A 22,611-nucleotide genomic window follows, 5' to 3' on the forward strand; every position below is an offset into this window, starting at 1 on the left:
CCTTTACCGCTGGGGTGTGTGTGTGTATGTGTGTGTGTGTGTGTGTCTGTGTGTGTGTGTGTGTACGTGCGGAGCAGAGCTCTGGTCCCCTACAGCAACACTCGTGTTTTATAATCTGACCTCTGACCTCTCACTCCCACCCACTTTCTTCCTTCCCTCTCCTTTCTTCTCTATATTTCTCCTTCTGTCTCTCTCTCCCCCCTCTTTCTCGCTCCTCCGCCCTCTTCTCCTCTCCTCTCCTCTCCCCTCTCTCTCCTCCTCTCCAGAAACTGCACGTGTTTAGGAAGACGTTACAGGCGTTGATCTATCCCATCTCGTCTACGACGCCTCATAACTTTGAGGTGTGGACGGCCACCGCCCCGACCTACTGCCATGAGTGTGAGGGCCTGCTGTGGGGCATCGCCAGGCAGGGCATGCGCTGCTCCGAGTGTGGTGTCAAATGCCACGAGAAGTGTCAGGATCTACTCAACGCCGACTGTCTACAGAGTAAGGAAATACACACACACACACACAGGGTCGCACTCCCACACACACAGGCTCACACCCACACACACAGGCTCGAACTCCCACTTGCACACACACACATAGGCTTGTACTCACACTCGCACGCACACACACACAGGCTCGCACGCACACACACACAGGCTCACACACACACACACACACACACACACAGAATATGCATTCATATGGGTTACAGATTCAAAGCAACAATGGGAGAGTTCTATCTTCCTTTAGTTGCAATTTCTTCACATAATATTTACAATGGGAGCTATGTGAGCACTGTCCACTGTCCTGTGGGGCTGAACTTCAGAATCCAGATTATGTTGCTGTCCACTTCAGCTTGTTTGTTTACTGCAGCACCATTGGACATTTTACTCCATATAGCATACACCAGATGCCATGTGTGTGTGCATGCATGTGTGTGCATGTGTGTGTGTGTATGTTGTATCCAGCTGTTGTCTCCAGCCTTACAGGGAGGGTGTCTCCTCTGGCTCTCAGTATGACATTATTCTCTGCCTCCCAGCCTGCTTTGAAGTGTAGCTAGCTCTGAAACGTGTTTGTGTTTGGACTTAAACACACACACATCCTCTCCATCTTGTTACTGTAATGTTTATTTAAACTGGTTCCTTCCATTCTGCAGTAGCAGGTCATGTTTTGGGTAGTATCTAGAGGTTTATCCTAGTGTGTTTTGATTGGATGACAGTAGACGTGTGACACGTTAGCCCCAGGACCGTCGTCACTCTCTGTAACTGGATTAGCTACACTCTGAATGATAGAACACTCTGATTGCTTCCCAAATGGCACCCTATTCCCTATATAGTGCACTACTTTTAGTAGTGCACTATATAGGGAAAATAGTGTAATTTGGTACGCATACATAGTGTTTTATTCAAATGATGATTCATGTTTAATTTGATCTCAATCGCAGTTCATGACCTCGCCAAAGATGACAGGCGAGATAACTCGATTAGAGGAGGAGAGAAAAAGAGAGAGAGGGGAGAGAGGGGAGAGGGAGGGTCCAAAAAAAGCATGAGCAGAAAGCAGAACTGTGTGTTTGAGAGAGAGGCCATAGCCAAAGGCTTTATAACCCCCACCCCCTACTCACCCACACAAACACACAGAGTAAGTGAGGGGACAAAGGATGCTTCTAAGTGTGTTCTAAGCACAGCCAATATTTGTAACATTCTCCTCCTACAACAACTGCTTCCCATTGTGTTCTAGGGACAAGATACCCAAAATAGAAAGGTAGAGAGAGAAAGATAGAGAAAGATAGAGTCCAGAAAGAGCAGGGGAGAAAGTTATCTGTGTGTTTGATAGATGGGCCTGAGGAAATCTAAGGGCGGTGGACAAGAGTTGTAAGCACGATGCTGTATCCTAATGTGTAATGGTGTGTGTGTCTGTTTTCCTGTTTGTGTGTGGTGTTCTAGGGGCGGTGGAGAAGAGTTCTAAGCACGGCGCTGAGGACAAGACCCTGAACATCATCATGGCCATGAAGGAGAGGATGAAGATCAGGGAGAAGAACCGGCCTGAGGTGTTTGAGGTCATCCAGGAGATGTTTGGGATCTCTAAAGAGGACTTTACTGGACACCTGAAGACCGCCAAGCAAGCAGTGCTGGAGGGAACCTCCAAGTGGTCTGCCAAGATCAACATCACAGGTTAGTAGTACCAACACTAAGAACTGAGCCCTAGCCCCTAGCCAAGCAGGCTATACTGGAGGGAACCTCCAAGTGGTCCGCCAAGGTCAACATCACATCTTAGCACAATCACAATCACTGAGGCCTAGTGCTGGGAAGGTTTGCTGGACTATAATAAATGGTTTCAGATCCTCTTGAGCAAGGCACATAGCTGGAAGGGCACTGCACAACTGTGGCTGATCCTATGCTCCGCCTGATTGGTGGTGTGTGTGTGTGTGTGTGTGTGTGTGTGTGTGTGTGTGTGTGTGTGTCTCTGTGTGTGTATTATCTGACGGGGGTGAGAACAGAGCATACAGATCCTCTGGGCTAAATTAGACCAGATTGGGCTGAGCTGAGCTGTATTATTGCCCATATAGCATTCCTGCCGTTCCTTATGTGTCAATCAATCCCCAAGAGACAGAGACGGAGAGAAAAACTGCCTCCCGCTCCCATGTATCTCTCTGGCCTTATCGAACGTCCCATTTTAGAACCGACTTATTGACTCTTTATCTATGTATTATTCATTTGATAAACACAGACACACATTGATTGTGTAGAACTTTGGCGGTAGATAGCTAGGCAGCTGTGAGATGTGAATGTTCTGCATCAGCTAACTGGTGGTCCTCTGTAGCTCAGCTGGTAGAGCACAGCGCTTGTAACGCCAGGTTAGTGGGTTCGATCCCCGGGACCACCCATACACAAAAATGTATGCACGCATGACTGTAAGTCGCTTTGGATAAAAGCATCTGCTAAAAGGCATATTATATTATATTATTACTAACTGCTACATCCCAGTCCTGGATCAGTGGATTTGTTTAGACTGCTATAGGAAGGAGAAATTCGGTATACTTAATAAACTCCCTCTCTCCATCACTCCTTTTTTCCATCATTACCCCTCTCTCTCTCACCTTCTCCCGTTCCCTCTCTCCCCTCCCCACGCTCCCTCTCTCCCCTCCCATTCTCTCTCCCTCTCTCTCTATCCATCTCTTACACTTTTTTTCTATCTCTCCCCCTCTCTCTCTCATTTTCTCTCCATCACTCAGCTTTGTAGTTGCGGTACATTATACTACATTATACAAAGCCTAACATAGACATCAGCCGTTCTCTGCCTCTTACTAAATGTTCCACCTCTCTCTACCCCTCCCTTTCCCTTTCCACATCACTCTCTCTCTCTGCTCTTCCTCTCTCTCTCTCTCTCCCCTTTCTCCCTTTTCACTCTGTCTCTGCCATCTCTTCCCTATCTCTGTCTATCCCCTGTATTCCCTCGCTCTCCCCCTCTCATCCCCTCTCCCCCCCTCTCTCATTTTATTGTATTTCCTAGCTGCTGTGGGCAACACAAGGCTGTAGCTTCTCATTTGTGGTGTCTTTGAGAGCCCGGCCCACCAGTCTCTGTCAGTGAGGGGAGAGGGGCTGGCTGGGGGAGTTATATACCATGAATAATACAGAGTATCACTCATACATATTTAATGCACAGTGTCCTTTTACCTTTTATGGGCCTGGGAAATACTACTTCCTCTCTGAGATGGACGGTTAAGGGTGTGTGGGGGGAGCGGTTAAGGGGGTATAGGTTGTGTGTCTGTGTTGGTGTAGGGGTGTGTGTGTGTCTCATCTATAGCCTGGGAAGACAAATAGTATCTGCAAGAGTAGCTAACCTAATATTTTGTCTTTCAACAAGTTGTTGTTGTTGCTATAGTCTGGCTAGGGCAATTCAAGTTAAAGATGCACTCCGGAATCTTAAGCACAACAAATTTGTAACATATTGTACAAATTGGATTTGCAACATATCATACGAATTGCAAAAGTCTTAAAGCTGTAATGTGTAACTTTTTGGGCGACCTGACCAAATTCACATAGAAATGTGAGTTATAGATCTGTCATTCTTATTGACAGCAAATCTAAGACGCAGTAGATCTGTTCCATGTGCGCTATTTCTATGCTTCCTGTTTTAAGTTTAGTTTTTGCGTCTTTTACTATTGGTTTTGTACACCAGCATCAAACAGCTGAAAATACAATATTTGGGGTTATTGAAAATATATTTCACAGAGATTTAGATTGTGCAATGATTCTCTACACTATACACTGAGTGTACAAAACATTAGGAACACCTTCCTAATGTTGAGTTGCACACCCTTTTGCCTTCAGAACAGCCTCAATTCATAGGGGCATGGACTCTACAAGGTGTCGAAAGCGTTTCACAGGGATGCTGGCCCATGTTGACCCCAAAGCTTCCCACAGTTGTGTCAAGTTGGTTGGATGTCCTTTGGGTGGTGAACCATTCTTGATACACACAGGAAACGGTTGAGTGTGAAAAACCCAGTAGCATTGCAGTTCTTGACACACTCAAACCAGTGCGCCTGGCACCTACTACCATACCCCGTTCAAAGGCACAAATATTTTTTCTTGCCCATTCACCCTCTGAATGGCACACATGCACAATCCAATTAGCTCAAGGCTTAAAAATCATTCTTTAACCTGTCTCCTCCCCTTCATCTACACTGATTGAAGAGGATTTAACAAGTGACATCAATAAGGGATCATAGCTTTCAACTTGATTCACCTTTTCAGTCTATGTCTTGGAAAGAGCAGAGCTGTGTTCAAATACCCATACTAACATACTGTATACTACATACTTAATGAGTATATACTGCATCCTATTAGTTCATTTTAGTATACTGTAAACGAACGGTATTGTTTCAGTTGAGCGTCCTAGCGCTTCGCCTGTCTACCGGAAGTTGATGCTGTTGCTATGCAACCTGTTGCTAGCTTGTTAGCATAACAAATGACTAGCTATACATTTTACGTTTTCGGGTGTGTTCGTAAATTCAATCTGGAGTGCCAAAGCCAGATCTGGAAATCCAGAGCGTTCAGAGCGCAGACTGGACGCTCTGGCGGAAGTGTAGGGTTGATCCGAGCGTTCAACGGCTGGCAAGCACCCAAGCTAACTGGCTAACGTTGGCTAGCTACTTCCAGACACAAATGAGAGAACACCTCACTCAGACCGTTTAACTCGCCATAGTAGAGCTGGTTATCCAGAGCGTTGGTGACTGTAGCTGGCAACAATTTAATAACGCTTTTTTTTGCCAACGTTTACTGACACCGGCCATATATTCAACGGGTGTTAAGCGTTCGTAAATTCATCAGTTATTCTGCGCTCTGGCACTTTCAGACGAGCATGCTCTGAAATCGGAGTAGATAGCCAGAATTAACAATGTCCATTGAAACGCACAACGACTATACCACTTAGCTAAGAATGATGTGAATAATCAAGTCAATAAACGTTGGGTAGTTAGTTAGATAGCAGATAGATAATATACTGCCTGGAAAGTTCGATGTATTAGTAACCAACTAACGTTAGGTAACTAGCTAACATACCGGTACATACTGCTGTAATGCTATGCGGTTCGTAAGGATAGTGTAGCTAACAAATTGTCAGCCAATGTAACTTATCTGAAAAGTCACTACTTTATTACATTGCTCAACATTTTCTTCATAATTAGTTAAAGCAATTAATTTGTATCCGCTCTCGTCAGACTTACCCTGCATATTTTCCGCCATTTTCTTCTAATCTGAAAACGTTGTGGAGCCACGCCCATTTTCGGAAGAATTGCATTTTCCGTGCCCTAAAATTACGGAAAGAGTGTCCACTGCTTGTATACTTAGTATTTTGGCGAATTTAGTATGACATCTGGGAACTTTTGGCTTACTAAATATATCCATACTATGACCAATAGGCATACTATTTACTCAATTCACATCACAAATACTACGGTTAGTGCAGTTAGTATGAGTATTCGAACACAGCTCAGGTGTTCCTAATGTTTATTTATTTATTTTTATTCATGAGAATTCACTACAAAGCTGTATATTCCATATTTGCTTGTTTTGTAACAATTGCTTGTTTTGTCACATAAACTTAGGTAAACTATTAGAATTTTAGTAACCAGGAAATGGCGGAGCGATTTCTGCATATGGCACCTTTAACATATCACACGAAATGGATGGCATAGTACACAAAAAACGGGGACCTGTTTTGGCTCGTGAGCACCACTTTCAAAACTGCTGGCTGAAATTATACAAATCTTTAAGAGTGCATCTTTAAGTGCTGTATCTTAAATAAGACATTAAAAAAACTAAAGTGCACTTATTTTTTCATACTAACACTGACTTTGCTGATAACTTCTTTATTGAGGAAAAATGTATTTACTAAGACTCTGATATGTGGTTGTCATAACAAGCTATCTTAAGATGAACATAAGTCACTCTGGATAAGAACGTCTGATAAATGACAAAAATAATTGTAAAAACATTTAAATGTAATGTGTGTGTGTTCGTGCATGGGCGTGTACGATGGTGGTGGACTGGTCTCTCTTGGGTATCTGTCTGTTGGCGAAGCAGATATTCACTGCTTCACCAACAGACAGATTGGCTATACTGGAGACACGTTTACATGGTTATGGCACCTATACATAAGACATAAGGCTCATACTAGTTTATAGCAGGTAATACAGCATTACACCTGCAGGCTATAAGTGTTACATACGTTTTAATATGTATATTATACTGTATATTAGTGCTGGGCTGGAACAAAAGCCTCTTAAGTCTTACTGTTGTTATTTCTGTGTCTCTCCTGTCTCCCCGTGCCTCCCCCTGTCTTCCCCCTGTCTCCTCCTGTCTCCTCCTGCCTCCCCCTGTCTCCCCTTGTGTTCCCCTACCTCCCCGTCTTCCCCTGCCTTCCTCTGTCTTCCCCTGTCTTCCCCTGCCTCCCCCTGTCTTCCACTGTCTCCCCTGTCTCCCCTTGCCTTCCCCTGTCTTCCCGTGCCTTCCCTTGTCTTCCCCTGTCTTCCCCTGCCTTCCTCTGTCTTCCCCTGTCTTCCCCTGCCTCCCCCTGTCTTCCACTGTCTCCCCTGTCTCCCCTTGCCTTCCCCTGCCTCCCCCTTTCTTCCCGTGCCTTCCCATGTCTTCCTCTGTCTCCCCCTGCCTTCCCCTGTCTTCCCCTGCATCCCCCTGTCTTCCCCTGTCTTCCCATGTCTTCCTCTGTCTTCCCATGTCTTTCCCTGTCTTCCCCTGTCTTCCTCTGTCTTCCCCTGCCTCCCTCTCCTCCCCCTGTCTCTCCCTGACTCCCCCTCTCTCCTCTCCAGTGATGTGTGCCCAAGGTCTGCAGGCCAAGGATAAGACAGGTTCCAGTGACCCCTACGTGACTGTCCAGGTAGGGAAGACCAAACGGCGGACCAAGACCATCTTTGGGAACCTCAACCCTGTCTGGGACGAGAAGTTCTTCTTGTGAGTATCATGAACATACAGTATTTCACTACTACAACATTACTACAACCTAAGCCAGTGTACTACAGACTGTATTATAGACGTTGTCCTGTGTGGCTTATTCGGTAGCGCATTGCACTTGCAACCCCAGGGGTCGTGGGTATGATTCCCATACATAAAATATATGCACGCATGACTATAAGTCCAGGTGGAGTACATCAAGCTGCCTCAGGCTACAGAAACAAGAGATAAGCTCCTACCCTATGGACCATTCTGGCTCAGACAAGGCTACCTTCTTAAGCTGTAATACACAAACTTTACTCCAGCAGACATTGTTATCACAGACATCTAGAACCTACAACACCAACAAATAAGGGGAGCGGAGAGGGGAAATAATGAAAATGCATTTAAATGAAAAATGTGTTATTGCCATGATTGTCATCTATATGGAAACTCATTTCACACCAGCTTTGTGTTTACAGTTTTGTTTGTGTTTACTGAAAGTATTGTAAAGCTAACCCATGTTAGCTCAGTCCCTTTTTAAATAAACAACAACTTCTAAAATGGAGAGGTAACTTTTGATGATGTGTTGTGCTGTTGTGCTGTGTAGACATTGACCCATGGTGGCATTAGAGAAGGTATTATGGTTGAAATCTTGCTCTCTGTGAGTCTGAACTCTGAACTCTGAACATGCCATTAACTGACTGAGTGGTGACAGACTGTCATGTTGATTGGAATGTTGTTCATGTTGATGTAAAGTGCACAGAGAACCGAGAACTAATGGTATTATCTAACACCTAACACAACCTAGAACACTGGAATATGGCATTCTGTAAAACAGCAGTATAGCACAATGAATCACACATCTCACATCAACGTCATGAGGCTTAAGGAGTCTGTTCTAAAGCCAGTACATCCTGTTGTTGTATAAATGCATCACGCATAAGGTGAAATAGCGCCATTGTTCACCACAGCCACAGTTGTTATTGTTTTTGTTTGGATGATAATAGAGAAGAGGAGCAGCCAGCATCCTGAACACATTTTTATGCAGTTCATACTCTGTTTTTCTATGGCGCGTGCAATGATGTGGACTAATGTCAGAGAAAAAAGTTTGAAGTAACTTCTTATTTTGTTGTAATATTGCAAACGGTGTGGTAGTTTCACCAAGTATGGACTCAAGCTTTAAATAGAGACAAACATAGATAAAGATAAATCAAGCACCCCATTTCCATAGAAACCATAGCGCTGGCGATTAGAATACCTGTATCTAGGAGACGGAGAGGCTTTGTTGGAGCTGCCTTCCACCATGCTCTCTATCTGCTGATGGAGGCAATTTGTGTGTGTGTCTGTGTGTCTGTGTGTCTGTGTGTCTGTGTGTCTGTGTGCGTGTGTGTGAGTGTGTGTGTGGGTGTGTGTGGGTGTGCATTTGTGTTCGTTAGAGAGACAGCCTGATTGCAGCTACTCTCACTCTCCTCGCTCTCTTCACTCTCACACTCCTTACTCTCACTTCCTTTACTCTCACTCCCTTCACTCTCACTCCCTTCACTCTCACTCCCTTCACTCTCACTCTCCCCACGCTCCTCACTCTCCTCACTCTCCCCACTCCCTTCACTCTCACTTATCTCACTCTCCCCACTCTCCTCACTCTCCCCACTCCCTCTACTCTCACTCTCCTCACTCTCCCCACTCTCCCCACTCTCCTCACTCTCCCCACTCCCTCTACTCTCACTCTCCCCACTCTTCCCACTCTCCTCACTCTTCCCACTCTCCTCATTCTCCCCACTCTCCTCACTCTCTTCACTCTCTTCACTCTCCCCACTCTCCCCACTCCCTTTACTCTCACTCTCCTCACTCTCCCCACTGTCCCCTCTCCCTTCACTCTCACTCTCCCCACTCTCCCCACTCCCTTCACTCCTACTCTCACACTCCCCACTCCCTTCACCCTCACTCTCCCCACTCCCTTCACTCTCCCCACTCTCCTCACTCTCCCCACTCTCCCCACTTCCTTCACTCTCACTCTCCCCACTCTCCTCACTCTCCCCACTCTACTCACTCTCCCCACTCTACCCACTCTCCCCAAACTCCACACTCTCCCCACTCTACGCACTCTCCCCACTCTACGCACTATCCCCACTCTACGCACTCTCCCCACTCTCCTCACTCTCCTCAATCTGCTCACTCCATTAACTCTCACGCTCCTTAATCTTACTCTCCCCACTCAACACTCTCACTCCCTTCACTCTCTCTGTGTGTGTGTCTGTGTGTGTGTGGTATCTATGAAAAACCACAGAATGAAATGCGGATAGAGTTACACTGCTCATTCTTGCCTCCTGTGCAAAAAAGAGAGGGAGGGAGGAGGAGAGAGAGGGAGAGAGAGAGAGCAAGCAAGAGAGAGAGAGCAAGAGAGAGAGAGTGCAAGAGAGAGCAAGAGAGACAGAGAGGGAGAGACAGAGAGGGAGAGACAGAGAGGGAGAGACAGAGAGCAAGAGACAGAGAGGGAGAGACAGAGAGGGAGAGACAGAGAGCGAGAGACAGAGAGGGAGACAGACGGAGAGACAGAGATGGAGAGACAGAGACGGAGAGAGAGGGAGAGACAGAGAGGGAGAGACAGAGAGGGAGAGAGGGAGAGACAGAGAGGGAGAGAGGGAGAGACAGAGGGAGAGACAGAGAGGGAGAGAGGGAGAGACAGAGAGGGAGAGAGGGAGAGACAGAGAGGGAGAGACAGAGAGGGAGAGACAGAGGGAGAGAGACAGAGAGACAGAGACGGAGAGACAGAGACGGAGAGACAGAGACGGAGAGAGAGGGAGAGACAGAGAGGGAGAGACAGAGAGGGAGAGACAGCGAGGGAGAGACAGCGAGGGAGAGACAGAGAGGGAGAGACAGAGAGGGAGAGACAGAGCGACAGAGAGGGAGAGACAGAGACAGAGAGGGAGGGACAGAGAGGGAGAAACAGAGAGACAAAGAGGGAGAGGGAGAGACAGAGAGGGAGAGAGGGAGAGACAGAGAGGGAGAAACAGAGAGACAGAGAGGGAGAGACAGAGACAGAGAGGGAAAAGATGTTATCTCCATGCCATGTGACAGGGTCTTGGGCTCTTAGCTCTTTTCCTGACAGGGACATCCATCTGTGGGTGCCACTAACACACACGCACGCGCATACACACACATCACAAACACACACACACCCCTGGGTGGGGGAACACTATGGACAGCAGGGTTTCCTGAAGAGATCTGGTGAGGCAGAATGACATCCCCCTCTCCTCTCCTTTATCCTTATCTCCTTCTCCTCTCCTCTCATCTGCTCTCCTCTTCTCTTCTCTCCTCTCCTTTATCCTCCTCTTCTCCATCATCCTCTTCTCTCATCTGCTCTCCTCTTCTCTTCTCTCCTCTCCTTTATCCTCCTCTTCTCCATCATCCTCTTCTCCCCTCTCCTCTCCTGCCCCCTCCCCCCTCTCCGCTCCTGCCCCTCCCCGCTCTCCTCTCCAACCCCCTCCCCCCTCTCCTCTCCTCTCCTCCCCCTCTCCTCTCCTCCCCCGTCTCCTCTCCTCTCCTGTATCCTCCTCTCCTCTCTGGTCCTTTACTCTCCTCCATTCTCCTCTTCTCTACTTTACTTTCCTCTTCCCCCCCTCTCCTCTCTGCTCCTCTCCCATGTTCTCCTCTTCTCTACTTTACTTTCCTCTTCTCCTCCTCTCCTCTCCCCTGCTCTCCTCTCTCTCCTCTCCTCTCCATCCCCCTGTCCTCTCCTCCTTCCAGGTCTTTCATTTTCCACATACATCTAGAGGAGAGGACAACTCTGAAGCCCCAATGGCAACCCTAACCTAACAGCCACCCACACTATGCCAACCCTAGCCATAATATATGACTGTGACGTGACTACACTGAGTCTCCAGGTCTGTTTGTGCTCCAGGATAGTGTGAGGTCATATCAAGTTAGGTCAGAGCTGCTGTCAGTAGATAAAACAGCTGAGCGGCTCTAGAGAGGGTGGGAGGAGAGGAGGATGGGAGGAGAAGAGGATGGGAGGAGGGAGGATGGGAGGAGGGGAGGAGGGGAGGAGGGAGGAGGGGAGGAGGGAGGATGGGAGGAGGGAGGATGGGAGGAGAGGAGGATGGGAGGATGGAGGATGGGAGGAGGGGAGGAGGGGAGGAGGGGAGGAGGGGAGGAGGGAGGATGGGAGGAGGGAGGATGGGAGGAGAGGAGGATGGGAGGAGGGAGGATGGGAGGAGGGAGGATGGGAGGAGAGGAGGATGGGAGGAGGGAGGATGGGAGGAGAAGAGGATGGGAGGATGGGAGGAGGGGAGGAGGGGAGGAGGGGAGGAGGGGAGGAGGGAGGAGGGGAGGAGGGAGGAGGGGAGGAGGGAGGAGGGGAGGAGGGGAGGGAGGAGAGGAGGATGGGAGGAGGGAGGATGGGAGGAGGGAGGAGGGGAGGAGGGGAGGAGGGAGGAGGGAGGAGGGAGGAGGGAAGAGGGGAGGAGGGAGGAGGGAGGAGGGGAGGAGGGAGGAGGGGAGGAGGGAGGAGGGAGGAGGGAGGAGGGGAGGAGGGGAGGAGGGGAGGAGGGAGGAGGGAGGAGGGGAGGAGGGAGGAGGGAGGAGGGGAGGAGGGAGGAGGGAGGAGGGGAGGAGGGGAGGAGGGAGGAGGGAGGAGGGGAGGAGGGGAGGAGGAAGGAGGGGAGGAGGAAGGATGGCCACACAGCTTTTCACCTTCAAGGGCTGCTGGTAAACTAACTCTGTCCAGTGGTTGAAAACACGCTTTGGTGATGACATTTCACTTCCTTATGCTATAAAATACATTTTACCAAGACAAATATGATTCTTCATGTTCTGAATCATTCAGTGGGGTCTTTCTCTAACATATCATTAACATTATATCCAAAAAGTTGGATTTCGTTACCTAATACATCCGATATTAAGCACCGAGCTCTGTTGAGGATTTTACATGTTGAGGTGGTCGTCTGCAAAGTTGTTTCCACGGGTCGCAAAAAGACAAATTAACACAAACTGAATTAAACGTAAAAGGCTTTGAAAATAAAAAGTTTTGTTGTGAGAAATCTTTGAAAAATAACAGTAATTTCGCATTAATATGAAAAGCGTATACTATAATATGAAAATATTACATGTCATGTCTCAAAATCGATATCTATCTTACCTCTATTGTTTTATGTCAAATCAATGAAATTGTATTTGTTACATGCTTCGTAAAAAACAGGTGTAGACTAAATGTGAAATGCTTACTTACGGGTCCTTTTCCAACAATGCAGAATTGAAGATAAAACAATTCAAATAAAAATGGAAATAGTGACACGAGGAATAAATACACAGTGAATAACTAATAACAATAAAAAAGTAAAAATAACATGACTATATACAGGCGATGACAGGGGATGTCCTCCGGATTTGAGAAGAAAGATGACCAGTTCAACGGTTAGCCTGTCATTTTTTGTTGCCTTAATTGTCGCACAGCATCCAGCCAAGCTGACGTAATGCAATTTTCCAGATTTTTGACCACTTTTTTAAATCTGATTTAGTCACCCTAATTTTGGCCATCCTTTTGGCCCATTGATAAAAATATGCATTTTTGATTGGACAACCAGTGGTCACCAACCGGTCGATCGCGATCTCCAAGGCATTCCTAGTCGATAACCAAACATTTCTGTAAAAAACCCAACAATAAAGCCTTACATTCCAAAATGTTTTATTCCTTTTGTGCTGTTGGTGTTTGATGCACTTGATTCAGCAGCCCTAATGCCGGGAAGGCAAAGTATTCCCATTTTGAACTATTTCATGTGTTTGAAGGTAGAACTCCGCCTACCCGGCAGGCCCAGAGAGCAAATCAAGTGCACCTATAGGCCTACCACTGGCCAACCTGTCAAAGGCGTCAGTGAAATGCGGTGGGCGAAGTCAAACGCAGGACACAGAGCTGATCCGAAAACGTACTTTACTTGAAAGTAAACTGTGAATACACAATCTCCACACAGGGAGGAAATAACCCGCACACTAACGACTGCCGATCATGAATACAATCACACACAACACACAGTGTAAGACAGAGGGTTAAATAGGGAAGACAATACAACATAATGGGAAACAGGTGTACACAATCAAGACAGAACAAGTCGAACACAGAAACATAGATCGGTAGCAGCTAGTACTCCGGTGACGACGAACGCCGAAGCCTGCCCGAGCAAGGAGGAGGGGCAGCCTCGGCTGAATCCGTGACAGTACCCACCCCTTGACGCGCGGCTCCAGCCGTGCGCCGACCCCGGCCTCGGAGACGGCCAGGAGGACGCGGAGCAGGGCGAGTCGGATGACTCTGGTGGAAATCCCTCAACATGGAGAGATCTAGGATGTCCCTCCTAGGGACCTAGCACCGTTCCTCCGGACCGTACCCCTCCCACTCCACAAGATACTGCAGGCCCCCCACCTGACGCCTCGAATCCAAGATGGAACGGACTGAGTACGCCGGAGCCCCCTCGATGTCCAGTGGGGGCAGAGGAACCTCTCGTACCTCAGACTCCTGGAGTGGACCAGCTACTACCGGCCTGAGGAGAGACACATGGAACGAGGGGTTAATACGGTAATTAATAGGAAGTTGTAACCTATAACAAACCTCGTTCAATCTCCTCAGGACTTTAAATGGCCCCACAAACTGCCGACCCAGCTTCCGGCAGGGCAGGCGAAGGGGCAGGTTTCGGGTCGAGAGCCAGACCCGATCTCCCGGTGCATACACCGGAGCCTCACTGCGGTGGCGATCGGTGCTCGCCTTTTGTCGCCTGATAGCCCGCTGCAGGTGTACATGCGCAGCGTTCCAGGTCTCTTCCGAGCGCCGAAACCACTCGTCCACCGCAGGAGTTTCGATCTGGCTCTGATGCCAAGGTGCCAGGACCGGCTGATAACCTATCACACACTGAAAAGGCGTAAGGTTAGTTGAGGAGTGGCGAAGTGAGTTTGCCCAGGGGATATATCCCGACCACTCCCCCTGCTGGTCCTGGCAATAGGACCTCAGAAACCTACCCACATCCTGGTTCACTCTCTCCACCTGCCCATTACTCTCGGGGTGAAAACCTGAGGTAAGACTAATCGAGACCCCCAGACGTTCCATGAACGCCCTCCAGACTCTAGAGGTGAACTGGGGACCCCGATCTGACACTATATCCTCAGGTACCCCGTAGTGCCGGAAGACGTGTGTAAACAGGGCGTCAGCAGTTTGTAGGGCTGTAGGGAGACCTGGCATAGGAATGAGACGGCAGGCCTTCGAAAACCGATCCACCACGACCAAGATCGTAGTGTTCCCCTGTGAGGGGGGAAGGTCCGTGACAAAGTCCACCAATAGATGAGACCACGGCCGTTGTGGAAAGGGTAGGGGTTGTAATTTCCCTCTGGGCAGGTGTCTAGGTGCCTTACACTGGGCGCACACCGAGCAGGAGGAAACATAAACCCTCACGTCCTTGGCTAAAGTGGGCCACCAGTACTTCCCACTAAGACAGTGCACTGTCCGACCGATCCCAGGATGACCAGAGGAGGGTGACGTGTGAGCCCAATAGATCAATCGATCACGAACCTCGAGCGGCACGTACATCCGACCCTCCGGACACTGGAGGGGAGTAGGCTCGGTACATAACGCCCGCTCAATGTCCGCATCAACCTCCCACACCACCGGTGCCACCAGACACGATGCCGGGAATATGGGAGTGGGCTCAATGGACCTCTCCTCTGTGTCATATAGTCGGGACAGGGCGTCTGCCTTAGCGTTCTGGGAACCTGGTCTGTAAGTGAGCGTAAACACAAATCGAGTGAAAAACATAGCCCATCTTCAACCTCCTCGCCGCTCGGATGTACTCCAGGTTACGATGGTCAGTCAAAATGAGAAAAGGGTGTTTAGCCCCCTCAAGCCAATGCCTCCACACCTTCAGGGCTTGAACCACAGCTAACAGCTCCCTGTCCCCCACATCATAATTGCGCTCCGCCAGACTGAGCTTCTTAGAAAAGAAAGCACAGGGGCGGAGTTTTGGTGGCGTACCCGAGCGCTGAGACAGTACAGCACCGATCCCAGCCTCGGATGCATCCACCTCAACTTGGAATGCCAAGGAAGGATCCGGATGAGCCAGCACCGGAGCCGAAGTAAACAGGTCCTTCAGATGCCTAAAAGCCCTGTCCGCCTCAGCCGACCACTGCAGACGCACTGGCCCTCCCTTTAGCAAGGATGTAATGGGAGCCACTACCTGCCCAAAGCCCCGGATAAACCTCCGGTAGTAATTGGCAAAACCCAAGAACCATTGCACTTCCTTCACCGTGGTTGGAGTCTGCCAATTACGCACGGACGAAACGCGGTCAATCTCCATCTCCACACCTGACGCGGACAAGCGGTGTCCCAGGAAGGAGATGGACTCTTGGAAGAACAGACATTTCTCCGCCTTCACATACAGGTCATGCTCCAACAGTCTACCAAGCACCCGACGAACCAGGGACACATGCTCGGCTCGTGTAGCGGTGTATATTAGAATGTCATCGATATACACCACTACACCCTGTCCATGCAGCTCCCGGAAAATCTCATCCACAAACCATTGGAACACTGAAGGAGCATTCATCAGACCGTATGGCATGACGAGGTACTCATAGTGCCCCAAGGTGGTACTAAATGCTGTCTTCCACTCATCTCCCTTCCGAATACGCACCAGGTTGTACGCGCTCCTGAGATCCAATTTTGTGAAGAAGCGCGCCCCGTGCAATGACTCCGTCATACTAGCAATCAGAGGTAGTGGATAGCTGTATTTTATTGTGATCTGATTTAGACCACGGTAGTCAATGCACGGGCATAAACCACCATCCTTCTTCTTCACAAAAAAGAAACTCGATGACGCAGGGGAAGTGGACGGCCATATGTATCCCTGTCTCAGAGATTCGGTGACATATGTCTCCATAGCCGCCGTCTCCTCCTGAGACAGAGGATACACGTGACTCCGGGGAAGCGCAGCGCCTATCTGGAGGTTTATCGCACAATCCCCCTGTCGATGGGGTGGTAATTGAGTCGCCTTCTTTTTACAGAAGGCGAGAGCCAAATCGGCATATTCAGGTGGAATGTGCATGGTGGGAACTTGGTTCGGACTTTCCACCGTCGTTGCCCCTACGGAAACACCTACACACCTCCCCAAGCACTGATCAGACCATCCCTTGAGAGCCCTCTGTTGCCATGAAATAGTGGGGTCATGAAAAGCTAACCAGGGAAGCCCCAACACCATGGGAAACGCAGGAGAATCAATCAGATACAAACGAATTCTCTCTTCATGCCCCTCCTGCGTTTTCATCCTGAGAGGCGCTGTGACTTGGATAGGGAAGGGCACATCGACTGGCACAATAGGAATCCCTAACTTATGGGTAAACTGACGATCGATAAAGTTCCCAGCTGCGCCTGAATCTACTAGCGCCTTATGCTGGGACTGAGGAGAAAACTCGGGAAACACAACATTCATACACATATGCGCAACAGGGAGCTCTGGGTGAGTTTGGTGCCTACTCACCTGGAATGGCTCATCAGTGCACTGCCTACTGCCTCGACTCCTAGGAAGCCCTCCCCAGCACCGACCAGCAGTGTGTCCTCTGCGGCCAAAGTTGGTGCAGGGGACGGCCCCTCTCCTGGTCTCCCTCATAGCAGCACCTCCGAGCTCCATAGGGGTAGGCTCGGAAGTGCTGGGGGATGGAATGGACGGCCCCGGATCCGGACGTCCGCGGGTAGCCAACAGGGTATCCAGTCGAATCGACATGTCCACCAGTTGGTCCAGGCTTAGGTTGGTGTCCCTGCAGGCCAATTCCCGACGCACGTCCTCCCTCAAGCTACATCGGAAGTGGTCGATGAGGGCCCTCTCATTCCATCCCGCGTTGGCAGCCAGAGTCCGAAAGTCCAGTGCGAATTCCTGCGCGCTCCTCTTCCCCTGTCTGAGGTGGAATAGACGCTCACCCGCCGCTTTTCCCTCTGGTGGATGATCGAATACCGCCCTAAAGTGGCGGGTGAACTCCGCATAGCTGACAGTAGCGGCGTCTATTCCCCCCCACTCGGCGTTGGCCCACTCCAGCGCTTTACCGGACAGACAGGAGATGAGGGCGGACACGCTCTCGTATCCCGAGGGGGCCGGGTGGATGGTTGCCAGGTAGAGTTCTACCTGGAGCAGAAAACCCTGACACCCGGCAGCTGTGCCGTCATAAGCCCTCGGGAGCGAGAGCCGAATCCCACTGGACCCTGGAGGTGAAGCGATGGGTATCGATGATGGTGGTGGTGTAATCGGAGGAGGTATAGGAAGACCTCCTCTCTCCCATCGCTCCATTGAGTTCACCACACGTTCCATGGCGGTGCCGAGAGCCTGGATCATGGCCACTTGTTGTTGTACGCGTTCTTCCATTGATCCGGCTGGCACCGCTGCTCCTGCTGACTCCATGTCGTTGGTGTGTGACTCTGTCAAAGGCATCAGTCAAATGCGGTGGCAGAAGTCAAATGCAGGACACAGAGCTGATCCGAAAATGTACTTTACTTGAAAGTAAACTGTGAATACACAATCTCCACACAGGGAGGAAATAACCCGCACACTAACGACTGCTGATCACGAATACAATCACACACAACATACAGTGTAAGACAGAGGGTTAAATAGGGAAGACAATACAACATAATGGGAAACAGGTGTACACAATCAAGACAGAACAAGTCGAACACAGAACGCACAGCAAAGTTGATACTGTGAGAATTCAAAACTTTTAAAACCATGACTAGAGAGAGACTCAACAAATACAGGAAGAGCTGCTGTTTTTATGAGTAAGTTCATGTTTAAGTTGTTATTCAGCACTGTCAACACTTTTCTAAGCCATAAGATGTGCGTTCTTCCTAAACCCACTCATGCTACAACCAGCACTGCAGCTGCAATGAATGAGTATAGCAAAGTGTTCCGATAAGCATTGTATTGTTATTATAATAGTATTGTATTGTTATTATAATAGTATTGTATTGTTGTTATTATAATAGTATTGTATTGTTGTTATTATAATAGTATTGTATTGTTATTATAATAGTATTGTGTTGTTATTATAATAGTATTGTGTTGTTATTATAATAGTATTGTATTGTTGTTATTATAATAGTATTGTATTGTTGTTATTATAATAGTATTGTATTGTTGTTATTATAATAGTATTGTATTGTTATTATAATAGTATTGTGTTGTTATTATAATAGTATTGTATTGTTATTATAATAGTATTGTATTGTTATTATAATAGCGGCTTGTGTCTTTTTTTTATATTGCCCTGAACTAACTCATTTTACTGTTGCTGTTTTTCTACCCATGGTGCTTTGTTGTTCAGTGAGTGTCACAACGCTACAGACCGGATCAAGGTGCGTGTGTGGGATGAGGATGATGACATCAAGTCTCGCATGAAGCAACACTTCAAACGAGAGTCGGACGATTTCTTGGGTCAGACCATCATCGAGGTCCGCATGCTCAGCGGGGAGATGGATGTGTGGTACAACCTGGGTATGTTCTGTATCAGACTGCTTCCATGTTCTAGATAAGACTGGTTCTATGTTCTAGATTAGACTGGTTCTATGTAATAGATTAGACTGGTTCTATGTTCTAGATAACACTGGTTCTATGTTCTAGATTAGACTGGTTCTATGTGCTAGATTAGACTGGTTCTATGTTCTCTATAAGACTGGTTATATGTTCTAAATTGGACTGGTTCTATGTTCTAGATAAGATCGGTTCCATTTTCTAGATAAGAGTTCTGTGTTTTAGATAAGAAGACTGATAAGTCTGGTTCTGTGTTCTAGATAAGAGAACTGATAAGTCGATGGTGTCGGGAGCCATCAGATTGAAGCTCAACGTAGAGATGAAGGGAGAGGAGAAAGTAGCACCGCCCCACGGCCAATACACCTGTTTACATGAGGTAAGACACCTATACTCACCAATTGGTTTGAAGGGTTTCTCCACTCTATGGAACCTATTCCATGAACTGTCTCCCTCTCGTCCTCTTCTCTCATTTTATTCTCTTCATCCTATCTTTCTCTCTTCCTTTAGAACCTGTTCCACCACCTGACGGAGGTAAAGAACAGTGGAGCGGTGAAGATCCCAGAGGTGAAAGGAGATGAGGCATGGAAGGTCTACTATGATGACGTGTCCCAGGAGATAGTGGACGAGTTCGCCATGAGATATGGAGTAGAGTCCATCTACCAGGCCATGACGTAAGGACGCTCTCTTTCTCCTTCTCCCTCTTTCTTTCTCTTTCTCCCTCTCTTTTCTCTCCTCTTGGTTCTCTGAAGGCTTACTGCTGTGCTGATCTAATACAAGAACGCATGCCTCTGTGTCCTCAGTGTTAAAAGCATAGAAATAGAATGCATGCTATTACTATGGTGTGTTTGGCTGTGTAAGTGTATAAGTGTGTGAGTGTGCATGTGTGAGAGAGAAGGAAATGCCTGGCTGCCTGTCTCTGTCTGCCTGTCTGTGTGTGTGTGTGTGTGTGTGTGTGTGGGTGGGTGGGTGGGTGGGTGGGTGTGTGTGTGGGTGGGTGTGGGTGTGTGTGTGTGCACTGCCCACTCTAAAGCCACCGTGGGAATTCACAGGAAGTCATCATGGTTCTCAGAGTGTTCTCTCTCCACGTTCGCCTCCCGCAAGTGCTTCTGGGTAATCTGGAGGCTGAGAGCACAGTAATTAATTATGCTCCCCAATGTGAGCATCTGTGTGTGTCTCTCACCCCCTCTCCCTCACGCTCCATCGTTTCTGTCTCTCTCGCTGTGCTTTGAAAGGCTATTTAATAAATAATTTGCATGACTGTCCTTCCAGATAAATGGGGTGCTCATTTTTGAAAACCTTTGAAATGCACCTCAAGTTAACCTTTCCTTGCATCAGTATTAAACTACTTCATATAAAGGGTGTGTCCCAAATACCACCCTATTCCCTAAATAGCCCTATGGGCCCTGGTCAAAAGTAGTGCACTATAAAGAGAATAGGCTGCCATTTGGGATGCTCCCTAAAAGTCAATGCCTGACTGTAGAGCAGAATAGATACCTGTTAAGAGGCAGCCTTCTCCTTGTCTTGCTATTCCCATGACCTACATAGGTTTAGTTTAATGGATTCAGCTCAGAGAGAGCGGGAGAGGGAGAGGGAGAGGGAGAGGGAGAGAGGGGGGGGGGGGATTCACCTGGAGAAGAGTCCCCTAAGCAAGCTGGTCCTGGGGCTCTGTACACAAACACAAACAGACCCCACAGAGCCCCAAGACAGCAACACAATTAGACCCAACCAAATCATGAGAAACCAAAAAGATAATTACTTGACACAAAAAAAGAGAGCAAACTAGAATGCTATTTGGCCCTAAACAGAGAGTACACAGTGGCAGAATACATGACCACTGTGACTGACCCAAACTTAAGGAAAGCTTTGACTATGTACAGACTCAGTGAGCATAGCCTTGCTATTGAGAAAGGTCACCGTAGGCAGACCTGGCTCTCAAGAGAAGACAGGCTATGTACACACTGCCCACAAAATGAGGTGGAAACAGAGCTGCACTTCCTAACCTCCTGCCAAATGTATGACCATATTAGAGACACATATTTCCCTCAGATTACACAGATCCACAATGAATTCAAAAACAAATCCAATTTTGATAAACTCCTATATCTATTGAGTGAAATACCATAGTGTGCAATCACAGCAGCAATATTTGTGACCTGTTGCCACAAGAAAAGGGCAACCAGTGAAGAACAAACACCATTGTAAATACAACCCATGTTTATTTATTTTCCCTTTTGTACTTTAACTATTTGCACATCGTTACAACAATGTAACATTTGAAATGTCTTTATTCTTTTGGAACTTTTGTGATTCTAATGTTTACTATTCATTTTTTATTTTTTATTTCACTTTTGTTTATTATCTATTTCACTTGCTTTGGTAATGTAAACATATGTTTCCCATGCCAATAAAGCACTTAAATTGAAATTGAATTGAAATTGAATTGATAAAGATAGAGAGGGAGTGAGAGAGAGCGAGACCAAGACAGAGACCAAGAGAAAAAGAGAGACAGAGACCAACAATGGCAGGAGAGTTTCACAGCCTACCCCACCCAAAGACAGAGGCTTTTGAAGCCCTCTCCCGCTGTTCAGAGATTATTACAGTACAGTACCCTCTGGATGTAAAAAATAAGAAGGCACGAAAAGAGTACAAAAAGAAGCTCCTTATGAAAAATCAAGAGACACTTTTAGCTGACTATTATAAAAATGGGAACATAAGCAACTTAATCTTCCACACTGACCATCCCCTGGCATGGCGCAGTGCTAGGGGGTGTTAGCGATGGGTGGAAACTCAGGATACAAGACAACAAGTACTCTGAGTCAGCCAATGTCAACCTGTATAAATCTGGAACAGTAATGGTACAGGGCAACCCCAAACAGTTTCAGCTGGACTTTCACATAATCAAAGAGATAGCTCAGCAGGATAAGCTCTCTCTTGAGAAAGATACCCCCACCCCAAGCGTGTCAGACCAGATCATTATACAACCCCACAGACGAGCAACCCCAAGCGGAAAGTCAACCTCCCAGCACAGAGTACTACTCCCTCATTGAAATGAAGGATACATTCACCCAGCTGGAGGTAAGTCAGGTGGAGCTGGAACAGCAGCTGAACACACTCCAGTCAGCACAAAAAATAGTCCAGCTCAACAACACCCCCTCAACCAGACCCGGATAGCTGGAGGTGGAGAGAGACATATCTGGACTGTGGTGAGACAACATCAACAGGAGAAAGAGCAGGAGCAGAACAGAGCACTAGAGGAGAGGATCAGAGTGCTGGAGGAGAGGGTGATGGGATGGTGTGTGACAGAGAACAACCCATTAGAGCTGACCAAAGTCTCAACACCACAGCAGAAAAGTCCACCCCAGACAGCGGGACAGACAAATGAAGAACCGCAAGCCCAGGGGATCCCACCCCCTCTGAGCACCCCCCCGTCAGCCACCCTGATAGCCCTGCTGACAATACCCCGCACCCACTGAGGACATACACAAGCCACAGATTGTACTCCTTATGGACTCAAACGGGAAATATATACAAGAAAATAAACTTTTTCCCAAACACACAGTGTCTAGACTCTGGTGTCCAAACATCCAGCGCACCCTAGACCTTCTGTCTGAGGACCAACTAGGGTC

General features: G+C 47.9%; 1 protein-coding gene across 1 annotated transcript in view; it reads left to right on the top strand.

The window, feature by feature from the left end:
* Positions 1-266: 266 nt before the first annotated feature.
* LOC311115768 (protein unc-13 homolog C-like) overlaps positions 267-22,611 on the top strand; it is a gene marked incomplete at both ends in the record, with an annotated part of 58,809 nt that continues 36,464 nt past the window's right edge. Inside the window, 6 exon segments of the mRNA XM_084190910.1 lie at positions 267-486; positions 1,932-2,159; positions 7,316-7,457; positions 18,780-18,949; positions 19,246-19,361; positions 19,493-19,656. Coding sequence (XP_084047036.1) covers positions 267-486; positions 1,932-2,159; positions 7,316-7,457; positions 18,780-18,949; positions 19,246-19,361; positions 19,493-19,656 — 1,040 coding nt within the window.

This window comes from Coregonus lavaretus (genome assembly GCF_964263955.1).
Source record: "Coregonus lavaretus genome assembly, contig: HAP1_SCAFFOLD_2987, whole genome shotgun sequence".
NCBI lineage: Eukaryota > Metazoa > Chordata > Actinopteri > Salmoniformes > Salmonidae > Coregonus > Coregonus lavaretus.